The sequence below is a fragment of the Phascolarctos cinereus genome, unplaced genomic scaffold (assembly GCF_003287225.1).
Source record: "Phascolarctos cinereus isolate Bilbo 61053 unplaced genomic scaffold, phaCin_HiC Scaffold_2;HRSCAF=192, whole genome shotgun sequence".
NCBI classification, from domain to species: Eukaryota; Metazoa; Chordata; class Mammalia; order Diprotodontia; family Phascolarctidae; genus Phascolarctos; species Phascolarctos cinereus.
Genome location: NW_027555625.1, coordinates 332,050,288 through 332,063,962, shown reverse-complemented (window position 1 = coordinate 332,063,962; position 13,675 = coordinate 332,050,288). Strand labels below are relative to the sequence as shown.

The window sequence follows — 13,675 nt, the reverse complement described above, 5'->3', positions numbered from 1 at the left end:
ACCCTTTGCAGCCTTCACCCATTGCATTTTGTTTTGTCCTTTGGGGCCAGGCAGAACACGGCTGATTAATTCTTCTTGCCCGTGACAGCTCTTCAACTGCTGGAAGGCCCCGATAATCCCCAAGTCCTCCCTTCTTCAGGTTAAGCATCTTTAATCCTTCCACACATCCTCAAAAGGATCGGTCTTCAGTACTCTCCCTCCATCCTGCTCACCACTACCGTGTATAGGCTTTAACTTGTTAATGTCTAGTGTGATTGCCGGGACCAAACATTGTGTTCCAGATATGGTCTGACCAGGGCCTATGAGACAGTGGAACTGTTCTTCCATGGTTCTGGGTTATTGGGTTTTTAATGACTAGTCTTCGGGCCTGGTCCTTCATCCAGTTTGGAATTTGTCTAATTGTACTGTTGCCTAGCCAGCATCTCTCCATTTCATCCACAGAGAAAGCACAAGACACTATCAAAGTGCTATGCTAAGAACCAGGTTTTCTCTGTCTACAGCATTACCCTGGCCTACAGGTCCAGTTGTTTGGTCTTACATGACTCGTTTTAATGAATCCATGCTGAGTTTTAGTGATCATTAGTTCGGTCGTGTCCAGTTCTTTGTGACCTGTGGACCATACCATCTGTGGAGTTTTCATGGCAAAGGTAATGGAATAATTTGCAGTTTCCTTCTCCAGAAGATTAGTGATCATTACCTCCCTTTTAAAAAAAATTTTCCTGATCTTTTGTTTTTATATCATCTCCTTTGTCCATCGTATCCCCCTTCAGAAAGCAGTCCCTTATTACAAAGAATTAAAGAGTCAGACATCATCTGCAGTGTTCAACACTCATATTCCCTCTGCTCTGCAGAGGTACAGGAGGTGACATTTCATATCTCTTCTTTGGGGACAAGCTTGGTTATCATTTTGTAGCATCATTCTTGATTGATTTGTTTTCATTCTTTGTTGTTGTTCAGTCATTTTTCAGTCGTGTCTAACTCTCCATGACCTCGTTTGGGGTTTTCTTTGGCAGAGATATTGGAGTGGTTTGCCATTTCCTTCTCCAGATCATTTTACAGATAGGAAAACGGAGACAAACAGGATTAAGTGACTTGCCCAGGGTCACACAGCTAGTTAGTGTATGAGGCCAGTTTTTAACTCAGAAGGATGAGTCGTTTTGACTCCAGGCTTGGCCACCTAGCTGCTCCCATTCTTTGTTGCAGTGTATTGCTTTCTTGGTTCTGCTTATTTCATTTTGTATCAGTTTATTTTTGTGCTTTTTTTTCATTTATTTATTTATTTATTTGTCAGTCTTTTTGTGCTTTTCAAAATTCTTCACATCCTTTATTTCTTATGGCCCAGCGATGGTCCATTACCTTCATATACCACACCTTGTTTGACCACTGCCTAATCATTGGGTATCTACTTTGTTTCTAGTTCTTTGATAAATTCAAAAAGTGGCCACTGCCTCCTTTTCTAAAAGTTCACAAACTGTACTTTTTAATAGAGCCTCTTCTAGAAGTTTTCCAGGAATAGAAGTCCATTTTACCAGCTCATAATTAAACTCTACCCTCTTTCTTTTTTTCTGAAAATTAAGACAGTTGCCTTTATCCAGTCCTTTAGCATACTTTCAAATCTCCCTGGTTTTTCAGAGATCAGTAAAGATCCACATCAGCCCCTTCTTCGAGTGACCGAGGCACTGCTGATCTGAACTCACTCCAGCTTTTTTGTTGCTCTCTTGCCATTTCCTGGATTGTCTTCAGTGTTAATTCCCCATCAGCAATTTTTATTAAATCCTTCTCAGTCTGAAGATCACATTTCTTAGGAGAGACTGTAGAACTAACATAAGAACCCAGAAGTCCTGCCTTCCACAGTCCATCACCAGTATGCCATCCACCACTAGCAATGGTTCTTTTCCTTCTTTGGTCTTTTTCTTTGCTCTCAACATACAGGCTCCAGGGGATCTGTGATCTCATTGATTTGGGTCTCCCTCTAGTGATTCACATAGCAACTCATCTTTGCCCCTCTCTCCCTGCAGCTCTTGTCCACGTGCTGCCACAACTCCAACACAGGTAGTTCACCCAGTGGGTTGGGAACCTCTCTCCTTTTTCTTTTTTTTTCTTTTTTTGGTGAGGCAGTTGGTGTTTAAGTGACTTGCCCAGAGTCACACAGCTAGTAAGTGTTACATGATTTGAACTTGGGTCCTCCTAACTCCAGGGCCGGTGCTCTATCCACTGCACCACCTAGCTGCCCCCCTCCCTTCTTATGTGTATTGTCTCCTCCTGTTAGAATGTAAGCTCCTTGAAGGCAGGGACTGTCTGTCTCACTTTTGTATTTGCATCCCTAGTACAATGCTTGGAATATAGTAAGCACTCAATAAATGCTTTTCTCATTCATTCATTTATTCCTCTTGTGCTGCTGGCATGAAGTACAGCATGTAAGCTGCCCATTCACTGTCCTTTACCTTGCCAGCTCACTATTTTTTCCCAATCACAAGCTTCTCCAGTGACATCCCTTACCCCATATTTTTTCTGTAATCTCTTATTTGTGATGTGTTGCGACATACCAACACCCACCGTATTCCTTTCCATTGCCCGTTGAGTAATCCTCAATTCTGTGTCCTCAGAAGCTCACAGTCATCCACCACAGGAAGAATTGGTCCCTAGCACAGACTTGAGAGCAGCTGCACCCCTTTTGTCCTTGGCATTCATCCCCAGCTTCGTTGAGCTCCTTCGGAATGTTACTGTTCCTTACTCTCATTGGCCGTGTTCCTCTTGCTTTGGTCTTTTAAGCGTGCCTTTTACAAATCTCGGCTAGTCGAGGAGCTCCCCACCCAACCACATCTGTCTCTGTGACTCGGTGATCATTAATGGTGAGCTGTAAGCCTGGCCAGAGGTCTCCAAGAGTGGAGTGCCTCAAGGATCTGTTGTTGGCCTTGTGCTATTTAACGTTTTTATTAATTACGTGGATAAAGGCATAGATGCCCTATAGTCTGGGAAAGTCATGTTATATCTGACTTGGTCGGTTTTCAGAGATGCCAACAGGCTAGAACACAGGACTGAAACTAAAGTGATGAAATTTAATAGGGGTAAAGGTCAAATCTTATAGGTTGGTGCAAAAAAAACAACCCCTCAACTTCCTAATTATAAGGGGGAGTTACCCTGCCCTTCTGTTTCCTTACTTTCCTCTTCTTTGAAATGAGAACAATGATACTTTCACCACACACCTCACAGAACAAGAAAAGCATTTTTTCAAAAAAAAACCGCATTTTGTCCACCTTAAAGTGATCCCGACATGGGCACCATGACTCTATGCCCCCTCTAGGCTTAGAGACCACTCTGATAAGTGCCAGCACCAAACTTAACTGTCCCTCGAGGGTGAACGAAGTCTTTGGCCTGGTACAGTGATCAATCCTTCTGTCCCCCAACCCTGCATTCTCCCGGGGCCACCAGGCTCCAGCCCTGGACCCCCAGGCTTCCCAGTTCTAAACACTCTCCTCCTCCCTGCCCACAGGAGATCCCATTCTACCACATCTGGAATGGCGGTGCCCAGCAGTTCCTTCACTGCACCTTTACCCTGGAGCGCTTCAGCCCCAGCACCACCGACCTGGCCTGTAAGATCTGGATCTGGCAGGTGGAGGGCGATGGGCAGAGCTTCAATGTCAACTTCAACATCAACAAGGTGGGAGAGGGAAGGAGGGTGAGGACCCCTCGTTGTCGTCCCCACCCCAGGCCTGCTTTCATCACTTCCCCTTGTCTAGTACCAGGTTAAGAGCTGGAAGGAAATTCTCCTGGTCCAGCCTTCTCATTTGTCAGGGGCATAGCGGATGACTCCTCCTTCCAGGAAGTCTTCCTTGACCACACCGTCCCACAGCAAATTATCCCACCTCTAAACTCTTGCAGCCCTTTCAGGACCACCTTTGGGCTCTCAGATGCTCCCACAGCTAGACTGTGAATGGCTCGGGAGCACTGAGCTGGCCCTCAGGGAAGATGTGGGAGTCACTGGGCCTGACAGGATTCCTCTCTGTCACAGGACACAAGATTTGCTGAATTGCTGGCTCCAGACAATGAAGGGGGGGTCCCAGCCCTGGTGGGCCCCAGTGCCTTTAAGATACCCTTCCTCATCCGTCAGAAGATCATCAGCAGCCTCGACCCCCCCTGTGGCCGGGGAGCTGACTGGCGAACTCTGGCCCAGAAGCTGCACCTGGACAGGTGGGCAGAGCTGGGAGGTAGGCAAATACCAGTTGAGGGTATTATGTATGGACCTTCTTAGTCTGGAGTCCACAGGGTCTGCCTGGGATCCTTTCCCATTTCTTCTACTCACTTTAGACAGTAAAGGGCCTTAGTATTTCTCCCTGTTCCTCCTTTCTCAGGGTGATCTGGGAGATGGCAGGTAGGAAAGGAATCAGTGGAGAGGGATCCTTTCCACTGCAGAGTGGGGTTAAGGATGGGGAGGGCTTTCTGACAGACCACTTTCTCCCTCTGCAGCCATCTCGGCTTCTTCGCCTCCAAGGCCAGCCCCACCGCCATGATCCTCAACCTATGGGAGGCCCGGCACTTCCCCCACGGCAATCTCAGCCAGCTGGCCGCCGCTGTGGCTGACTTGGGCAAGCAGGACACCGCCCTCTTCATGGTGTCTGAGGCCGAGTGCTGAGCCCAAGGCCAGGACTGGCTCCCTGCACGTGCACCAGCATCAGTGGCTACGACTTGGGCACGGGCCAGAGGCAAGGTGGGGAAAGGGGGTGGCACCCCTGGAACAATGCCCACCTCTGGTGTCTCTCCTTTCTTGCTTTGTGCCCAGGGAGCCCTTTCTCACAGCCATGACTGGGCCAAGTTAACTCCCCTCAGCCCTTCTCAAAGGGCTCCTTCCCTGGCTGTCCCGCTGCCCCAGGTTGGGCCTTTAGCGTGTTGGGGATGGGTACCAGTCATTGACATGGCATCACCTAGAGCTGGTGGGCTGAGTCCAGTGGGAAGGAAGGGAGGGAAGAAAAATTGCCCCCAGGGCCAGGAGAGGGATCTTGGCAGGTCCGGAGGCAGATGGCACATGTGTCTGCGTGTGTGTGTGTGTGTGTGTGTCATGCTACCTCTCCCTCCACCCCTCCCTTGGGGTTACACATACACATGGACACAAACACAGGGGGTCAGGGAATGGGGTCACCTCGCCCACCCACAGCTGGGCCTTATGCAAACATTTCTGTGCCTGTGGGGGTGGGAGAGCAGATCTGGGGGGGCCCTCTCCCCCCAACCAGGGAGAGGGGGCCCAAAGCCAGGGTCATCATTGTCAGCTCCAGGGGCCACAGCCCATGGTGTGGCAGCTTGGGACTGGACACCCAGCCACACATAGTGGCTTATACCTGGCTTCTCTCTGTGCTCTCCCACACATTCATCACTCCCCCACCTGTCACACATTATAGATACATGTCTCATGGACACTCACCCCACCCACAATATACATGTAGCTCACTCCGCTCACCAGACACCTCACCCATCTCTCACGTACATGCATCAAGTGTCACATGTCACACACGTGCCACACACGTGCCTCTCACACACAGGCAGCGGTGCTGCTACTCCCATCCCCACAGGGACACAGGCTTGCTCCTCTCCTCCCCTCCCCACCCTCCCCAGCCAATCCCTCCCTACCCCGGGAGGGCCAGGTCCAGCTTGGCCAAGGGCTGCTTTAGGCGCCCAGCCCCTTCCCTCCATTCCCCAGCCCTCTCCTCAGGCCCTGCGGGGCGGGTGTATATGCAAAGGGAGTCATGCGTTGTACATTGGCGAGTGTCTGTGCTGTAGTGTGTCCGTCCCTGGTCCCTGGAGCCGGGGCAGGCCCAGCCCTACCCTGTCCCCGTGTCCCACACACAGGGCGTGTTGTGTAAAGACCGTTTCTTTTTCTAATTCTGTATTCAAAGTGCATTCAAGTACTTACACTTGGCCTTATGTACATACAGCCTTGCCCGGCTGGGCACGTAGGGATTTTAGCGGACGTGAATAATGTAAATAAATGATATATATTGCTAAATGGTCTTTCTTCCGTGGGGACACAGGCCCCCAGGGGCCAGAAGGGATGGCCCAATGGCTGTGGGGAGGGATGGGGAGCAAGAAGGAGGCAACCAGGAGCTCCATCTGTCATCAGGTCACCTGCCAGTGGTCCTTAGGCTACAGCAGGAAGCGGAGGAGTATGTGGGGCTGAGGCTATGTGACCTGGAGAGAATGTTTTGGTCCTGATCCCACCCCACACAGCTGGAGTAGGGCCACAGAGGACAATCCTCTTAAGCCCGAGTGGATCCGGCCAGACGGCAGGCAACTGCAGTGACGAGGGCGGCCCCCTTACCGGACCCATCCTCTGACTGCAAGAATCTGACGGAGCATCGTGGGGCCAGGTGTCGCACAGTGTCTTTCACCTGATCTGAGAAGCTGGGGGAAGGAGGGGTGGTCAGGGTGGTCTCCAGTAGAAGCCAGGCATCTCCCACCTTCCCCCTTCCCTCAGAGCCACACTTACTGGGGGTGTAGTTTGTAAAGGGTGCCATCCACACCCACGGCCACACTCAGCTCCTCCAGTCCTCGGTTCTCTCGGATCTTCTCCACCACAGCGGCCACTCCAGCCCCACAGAGCTTAGCTGCCCGCTGGGACACTGCCTGACACACCTCCCGGACCATCAGGGCGTCATCGCAGCTTACTGGCAGACCCAGCTTTTCTAGGATAGCCCGGACCTGCCGCCTCTGTAGGTCACTGCTACAAGAAGGGGTCCTGTTTCACCAAGCTGTCCTTCCCCAGCTCACCCAAGGGGAAAGTCAGCATCATCACTGGAGCTGTCAGTGTGTCCCCAAGATGAACAGAGCCAGGGTGGGGGACGGGGGCGTTTCAGGTACCTTTCGATCTCAGACAGGAACTTGGTCTTGAAAATATCCTTGGTCTGAAGACACTGGAACACTTGGCCACGGAACAGGACCCCAAGGCGGGTCAGGTGTAAGAGGATGTGGCGGACAATCTCACCCAGATACATGCCACTTATCAGCTTTTCAAACCTGACCCATGTGGGCATGGAATTGGAGGGTTAGTGAAGGGATGTTAGCCACAACGCCTTGGCCCTCACTTCTCCTCACCAACCCCCACCCCGACCCCAGCCCATAACCTGGAGGTTCCTCCAGCCTAGCCTTCTGGATCCCCCTCCGCACCCCCCCCCCAGCCTCCTGGCCCTCCCCACCTTCCTGGTCCCTGCACCTCTGCTTGCCGGGGTTGATGGAGGCTTTGTCCACACTCAAGTCAAAGGGTGTGCAGAGTTCTTGGAGCAAGCTGTCATCCCCAAAGGCACCCCACTCCATGTTGATACACATGCGGCCTTTGTCTCCAGGCACAGCGGACACATTGCACAGCTCCTCCATGTAACAAGCATTGGTCCCAGTCCCTAGGAGAGGCAGGGATGGGCCACCATACAGCCACTGCCAAGATCCGTATCCCTCCAGGCCTCCCCCTGTCCTTTTCCCAGGCTGGAAACCAGTCACCACGTTTTGTCCATTCTTTCAGTTCAATTAAGAAAACATTTCTGGATCGCTATCGTGTGTAAGGTCCTGATGTCCCTGTGAGGGCATCACATGAAATGCTGAGATCACGACTTCTGGAGTCAGAGGTCTTAGGTTTTAATCCAGACTCTGCAATTTACTAGCCAAGTGACCTTCTAATTATGTGGACAGGTGACTTAACTTCTCTGGGTATTAGCTTCCTCACCTGTAAAATGAGGGTTGGACTGGACAATCTCAAAGGTCTCCCCCCACTCCAGTCAGCCTCAACTCCGCTGCCAATGCGATTTTTTCTAAAGCATCAACCATGTCACTCCTCACCCCTTAACAAGCTCTTGCGGCTCCCTGTTACCTCCCTCTGGGATCAAATATAAACTGCTCTGCTTGGCATTTAAAGCTCTGGGTAACCTGGCTCCTCCTCCCTTTCTAGCCTTCTTTCACCTTCTTCTCCAGGCACTCAGTAATCTGGCTAAAATGACTTATTTGCAATTGCTTCATCACAGCACTCCTCCTGTGTCTACACCTGTGTGTGTCTGTCCTCTGTACCTGCAGTGCCCTGCCCCGTGAACACCCACACATGGGCCACCCCTACATACACACACCGCCACCTCTTAGCTTCCTTGGCTTCCTTCGAAACCAAGCTCAGATTCTACCTCCTGCAGGAGACCTTTGCCCATCTTCCAGCTGTTAATGCCTTCCCCGCTCAGGTTGACACTGTCAGCTCTGTATGTATCTTGTATGCTCCTAGTCATCCCCATGTTGTCTGCCCCATTAGAATGTAAACTCCTTGAGGACAGTACTGATTTTTGCCTTAATTTGTATCGCCGGTGCTTAGCACAGTGCCTTGCACTTACGAAGCAATAAGTGCTTCTTGACCGACAGCCCCTACCCTTAGGTAGGTCACGGTCTAGTTCAGGTCTCAAGGCCACAGGTCCTCGGGTATGGCCTTTTGACTGAGTCCAAGTTTTACAGAACAAACTTTTATGAAGGGGATTTGTTTTGTGAAGTTTGGATTCAGTCAAAAGGCCGCACTTGAGGACCTAGAGGGCCACATGTGGCCTCGAGGCCACAGGTTCTCCACCCCTGGTCAAGTTCGAGAGAAAAATGGGGATAAGACATGAACACAAATAACTATAATACATGGATCATAACAGAGGACATGCTATGGAAGCTCAAAGCTGAACATGGAAGGCTTCGGGGGAGCTGTAAAGTCAAGTCCCAACTAAAATCCCACCTTCTACAGGAAGACTCTCCCAGTCCTAGTGCCGTCCCGCTGTTGATTATTTCTGATTTATCCTGTCTATGGTGTATTTGTGCACAGCTGTTCCTCTGTCATATCCTCCATTATCTGAGCTCAGCAAGGGCAGCTATTGTCTTTTGCCTTTCTTTGTATCCCCAGCACTAAACACAATGCCTGGCACATAGTAGGTGCTTAATGTTTACTGACTGTGTTATATACTGGAGGTACAAAGAAACAGTTTTTACCTTCAAAGAGCTCCCGTTCTAATGGGGGTGCCAACATGCAAATGACCATGTACATGTAAGGATACTTACAGGATAAATTTGAGTTAATTTCAGAGAAAAAGGGGAAGGGGACCAGGAAAGACCTTTTGCAGAAGGGAAGATTTGAGCTGACTCTTGAGGGAAGCCAGGAGGCTGAGAGGAAGAGAGAGAGCATTCCAGGCATGGGAAGAGCCAGGGGACCAGTGGGGAGGGGAGCAAAGTGTAAGAAGGCTAGAAAGAGGAGGGGGCCAGGTTGTGAAGGGTTTTAAAAGCCAAATAGAGGATTTTATATTTGATCCTGGAGCTAACAAGAAATCACTGCAGGGTACTGAGGAAGTCAGGAGGGAATGTGGTCAGACTTGCATTTTAGGTAGATCACTGGAATCTGAGTGGGGAATGGACTGGAACAGTGAGAGATTAGTGACAGGGAGGCCCCAGCAGGCTATTGCAATGGTCCGGGTATGAGGTGGGAAGGGTCTGCTTCAGAGTGGTGGCAGTGTCAGAGGAAGAAAGGGGACATATTCAAGAGATACTGCAAAGGTAACATTGACAGGCCTTGGCAACAGATTGGATGGGGCGGGGTGAGAGGGTGAGGAATTGCTCAAGCCATGAGGACTGGGAGGTGATGCCCTTGACAGAAGTGGGAAGTTGGGGAAAGGGGAAGGTTTGAAGGGGAGTTAGATAATGAGTTTAGTTTTGGATGTGGTGTTTGATATATCTACAAGTCACCCAGTTCAAGATACGGCTCTCAAATGGAGCCTTGAAAGACGGGAACCACTCCCACAAGTGAAGAATGAGAGTTTACTAAAAGAGGTACCAAAAGGACCCAGGACTGGTGATCTCACTTGCAGCTAGTATAGAGGGCACAGAGAATATCCCATCGACCTGCATAGGGATGCAGAATGTCTGCTTTTCTGCCACAGCCAGCACTGGCCGGCTCAAAGGGCAGGATGGTCTCCTTCCCCCAAGAGAACATAGAAGGGCCCCAGGAATGGCTCTCCAACTCTCCAGGTTTTCTGGGAGAATGAAATATCCCTAAAAAGAAAATATGAAAAAGAGGCTTCAAGATTAAAAAAAACACACACACACACAAAGGAGGAGGATGGAAAGAGTCAGAAAATAGCCCTGACCTTGACCTGGGTCAGGAGGTTAGGGAGCAGGGGAGGGATGGAGACAGAAGAACGTGACACACGAGGGAAAGAAGAGCAGGAGGGGCACTGAATACTTCGAGGTAAATAATGATGCAAGATCCTTCCCATCTAGTAGGAGGCTTGAGCCTCGGAGAAGGAAGCAGCTCTTTGCAGCTCGAGGAATGACTATATGCATCAGCAGATGTCATCAGGAGAGATTGTCCAATAAGCAGCAACTCTGATGTTGCTGACGGTGTTGACCACATTATAGTCATTCTCCCAGAAAACCTGGAGAGTGGAGAGACATTCTTGGAGCCCCTTCTGTGCTCTCTTGGGTGAAGGTGACCAGCCTGCACTTTGAGCCAGGAAGAGGGGATGAGAAACGGTTGGTAATACGTGAATCAGCCTTGAAGAACGGAATTTAGATTTCTTAACAACAGCTTAAAATACAGAAATGATGGGTTTTTGGCCAGGAATGCAGTACACTTAATAAGGGCTGGCAAAAAACATGTATTTGTAGAGTCTTTCGAATCTAATTAGAAAAGCTTTAAATTGAAAAAGGAGGAAAGAGGGAAAAAATTGGCTACATATGTCTATCAAGCTAGATACCACAGCACCAGTGTAGGAAAGGAAAAACAGTAGAGACAGCACAGAGAAATCTATATAAGGAGCCAGAAATAAATTCCATGTCTATACCTATATGTGGGAAGGAAGGAAGGAAGGGAGAGAGGGAGGGAGGAACAAAGAATTTATTAGGTGCCTGCTATGTGCCAGCAGGCACTGTGCTAGGCTCATTATCTCATTTTGGCCCTCACAACAACTCTGGAAGGCTGGTGCTAATATTATCCCTATTTTGCAGAAACTGAGACAGAGGTTAAGTGATTTTCCCAGGGTCATACATGAGGCTGAATTTGAACTCAGGGCTTCCTGACACTAGGACCAGCACTCTATACACTACACTATCTTGGGGTATCTAGAAAGGTGAATAGGCAAAGTGTGAGTAACATGTAAGAAAAACTTGAGGTCCTAACATAGAGAAGCATTTTTATCTCATAGGTGTCACTGAAGCTTGAATGGAGTAGAATCCACATAGAATATGGTTCTGGAAGGATATGCCTTACTAGGAACAAAATGAATAGAACAGTTAAGGGAGGGACAGAGGAGCATTTTATATTAAGAAGATGCTCATGAGAAAATCAAGAAACCTGATTTAGGGTGGGGGGACACAGGGGTGAGAGCATTGGTAAGGATAAATGAAGAGAAGAAGAAAAGGAAGAAGAGCAATATGGGCGGGGGGTCATACAACAGATCTACTGAACAGGAGGCTAGAGCTGGAGAGAGGCTCAAACACCATCTAATCCAGTCCCCTAACTCTGCAACTGAAGAGACTAAGGCTGAGGGAGGGAAGGTTATGAGCCAGCACAGGTGGTGAGCATCAGAGGCGGGGTCCAGGCATATTCAAGATCTCCTCTCTTTTCTCTGTTTCTGTCTCTGTCTCTATCTCTGTCTCTCTCCCTCCTCTTCCCTCCCTTTATCTCTCTCTCTCTCTCTCTCTCTCTCTCTCTCTCTCTCTCTCTCTCTCTCTCTCTCTCTCTCTCTTCTTCTCTCTCTCTCTCTCTCTCTCTCTCCCTCTCTCCCTCTAGCTGTACACCTAATAGATTCTTTTAACTAGCTGTAATAATAATCTCATCCTTCCAAAGGAGGAGGAAGTGACAAGAACTTCTTTTCTGGACCTGATGCTGACCAACAAGGTGGAATTGGTTACTGAAGTAGAAATGGTGTGAATCTTAGGGCAAAGTAACCCACTGTGGAATTCATTTTAGAGGAGAGGAAGACAGGGCACAGTCTGCACTCTAGATTTGGGGAAAGCAGATTTAAAGGGTTCTAGAGAAAGTATTGGTAGCATTCCATGACCTGAAAATCTATGGGGGGAATCTGCCCTAGGAAAGATGGAAAGTCTTCTGTTCTGAAAGACAGAAACAAAGGTCCAATAGACAACAAAATACTCATAGCTGCCCTCTTTGTGGTTAAGAGAACTGAAAACAAAGTGAGTGCTCAGCATTTGGGAACTGGCTGAAAAAACTCTGGCATATGGATGTAATAGGATGACGAGTGGACAACCAGAGTCCTCCACAAAGTTATCCTCATGGTATCAGGAGGAAGCGGGAAGGAAGGGGGCTCTGGCCAAAATGGCTGTCTGAGCAGAGATAGACAACCTAGCTCTTCTGCATCTACTCTAGCAAAAACCTCAAAGTCACACCAGACTGAATAATGATCAAGAAATCCGATGAGAAACTATAGTAATTTCCTTCAGCCCTGAACTGCGCAAAAAATCAGCCAGAAGTCCACAGGGAAATAGGAAAGGGCGCCTACCTTGAAAGTTAGCCCCTCTGCTGAGGCAGACAAACAAGCCCAGCCACCCAGTGTAACCAGAGATGCCCAGAGCCTGCAAGGCAGCAGAAACAAAGGCTTCCTGGACAAAGCCCCAGAGTGGGCAGAAACCCACAGGGGTTCACTTTGGAAGTTATTGGGAACATTATCCAGCAGCCTGGGCATGGCAAGTGCTCAGACCAGGACTTCCAAGGGCCCCAGCACTCTGACCTGAGGTGCCATGGAGGCCTTAAAGATCAGGAAATCTCAAAGATCCAGGAGGGCCTAACCCTGGGAGGTCAAAGTCAGTGAAGAAACCCAAGTGACCCCAAGTAAAGACCAAGAAGGCCAACCACGCTACCTCAGAGTGCAACTCTGCCTGGCACAAAGTGAAAATTCAGGAACTATGGGTGAAGAGATGAGTAAACACATGAAGGTACCAACCACTGTGAAGAATTGTAGTAAATCCAGAGCTACCCACAAATCCAATCTAAAAGGAGAGAGGGACCACATAACAGCTGCAAGCAGAGACTGCAAAGGGAAAAAAGAGATATTCCCCAAGAATTACATGAATATCTAGAAGAAATGAAGCAAGAGATAAAAAATAAAATAAAAGTTCTGGTGGAAAGAATTGGGACGAGAAGAAATAACGTAGAACAGAAAATGAAAACCTTTGCCCAAGTAATGGAATCCCTGAAAATTATAATATATCAAACAGAAATCAGCGACTCCTCAAGACAGCAAGAAATGGAACAAAATCAAGAGACTGAAAAAATAGAAGAAAATGTTAGTTATCTGTGATGGAAAACAACTGATCTGGAAAACAAGTCAGGGAGAAATGATTTAAGAATCATCAGGGGTGAAAATGGACTCTGTGAAAACCATGGTTTTAAAAAGCCTGGATACTATATTTTAAGAAATCATAGTACCCAGATCTATTAAATCCTGAGGGCAAAGTGAAAATAGAAAGAATGTAAGAATCTGCCAATCACCTCCTAAAAGACATCCTAAAAATAAAAGTTCCAGAAATATAGCCAAAATCCAGACCTTCCGCATCAAAGAAAAAATATTATAATCATCCAGAAAGAAAGAGTTCAAATACCCAGGGACCACAGTAAATATCATACAAGACCTAGCAACTTCTAGTATAAACAAGAGGAGATCTTAGGTGACAA

At 48.5% G+C, this 13,675-nt stretch overlaps 2 protein-coding genes across 4 annotated transcripts in view; one reads left to right on the top strand and one right to left on the bottom strand.

Annotated features, from left to right (window-relative positions):
* The window catches only part of UNC5A (unc-5 netrin receptor A), a 104,136-nt gene extending 98,138 nt beyond the window's left edge, over nt 1–5,998 (top strand). For all 3 annotated transcript variants that reach the window (XM_020998648.1, XM_078150303.1, XM_020998647.2), the window contains 3 exons: nt 3,494–3,661; nt 4,013–4,191; nt 4,468–5,998. In XM_020998648.1, coding sequence (XP_020854307.1) covers nt 3,494–3,661; nt 4,013–4,191; nt 4,468–4,633 — 513 coding nt within the window. In that variant the 3' untranslated portion in view covers nt 4,634–5,998. The remainder of the gene's footprint in view (nt 1–3,493; nt 3,662–4,012; nt 4,192–4,467) is intronic.
* HK3 (hexokinase 3) overlaps nt 5,862–13,675 on the bottom strand; it is a 51,702-nt gene continuing 43,888 nt past the window's right edge. Inside the window, 4 exon segments of the mRNA XM_020998646.2 lie at nt 5,862–6,393; nt 6,479–6,712; nt 6,850–7,005; nt 7,202–7,385. Of these exon segments, the coding sequence (XP_020854305.1) occupies nt 6,249–6,393; nt 6,479–6,712; nt 6,850–7,005; nt 7,202–7,385 (719 nt within the window). The 3' untranslated portion in view covers nt 5,862–6,248.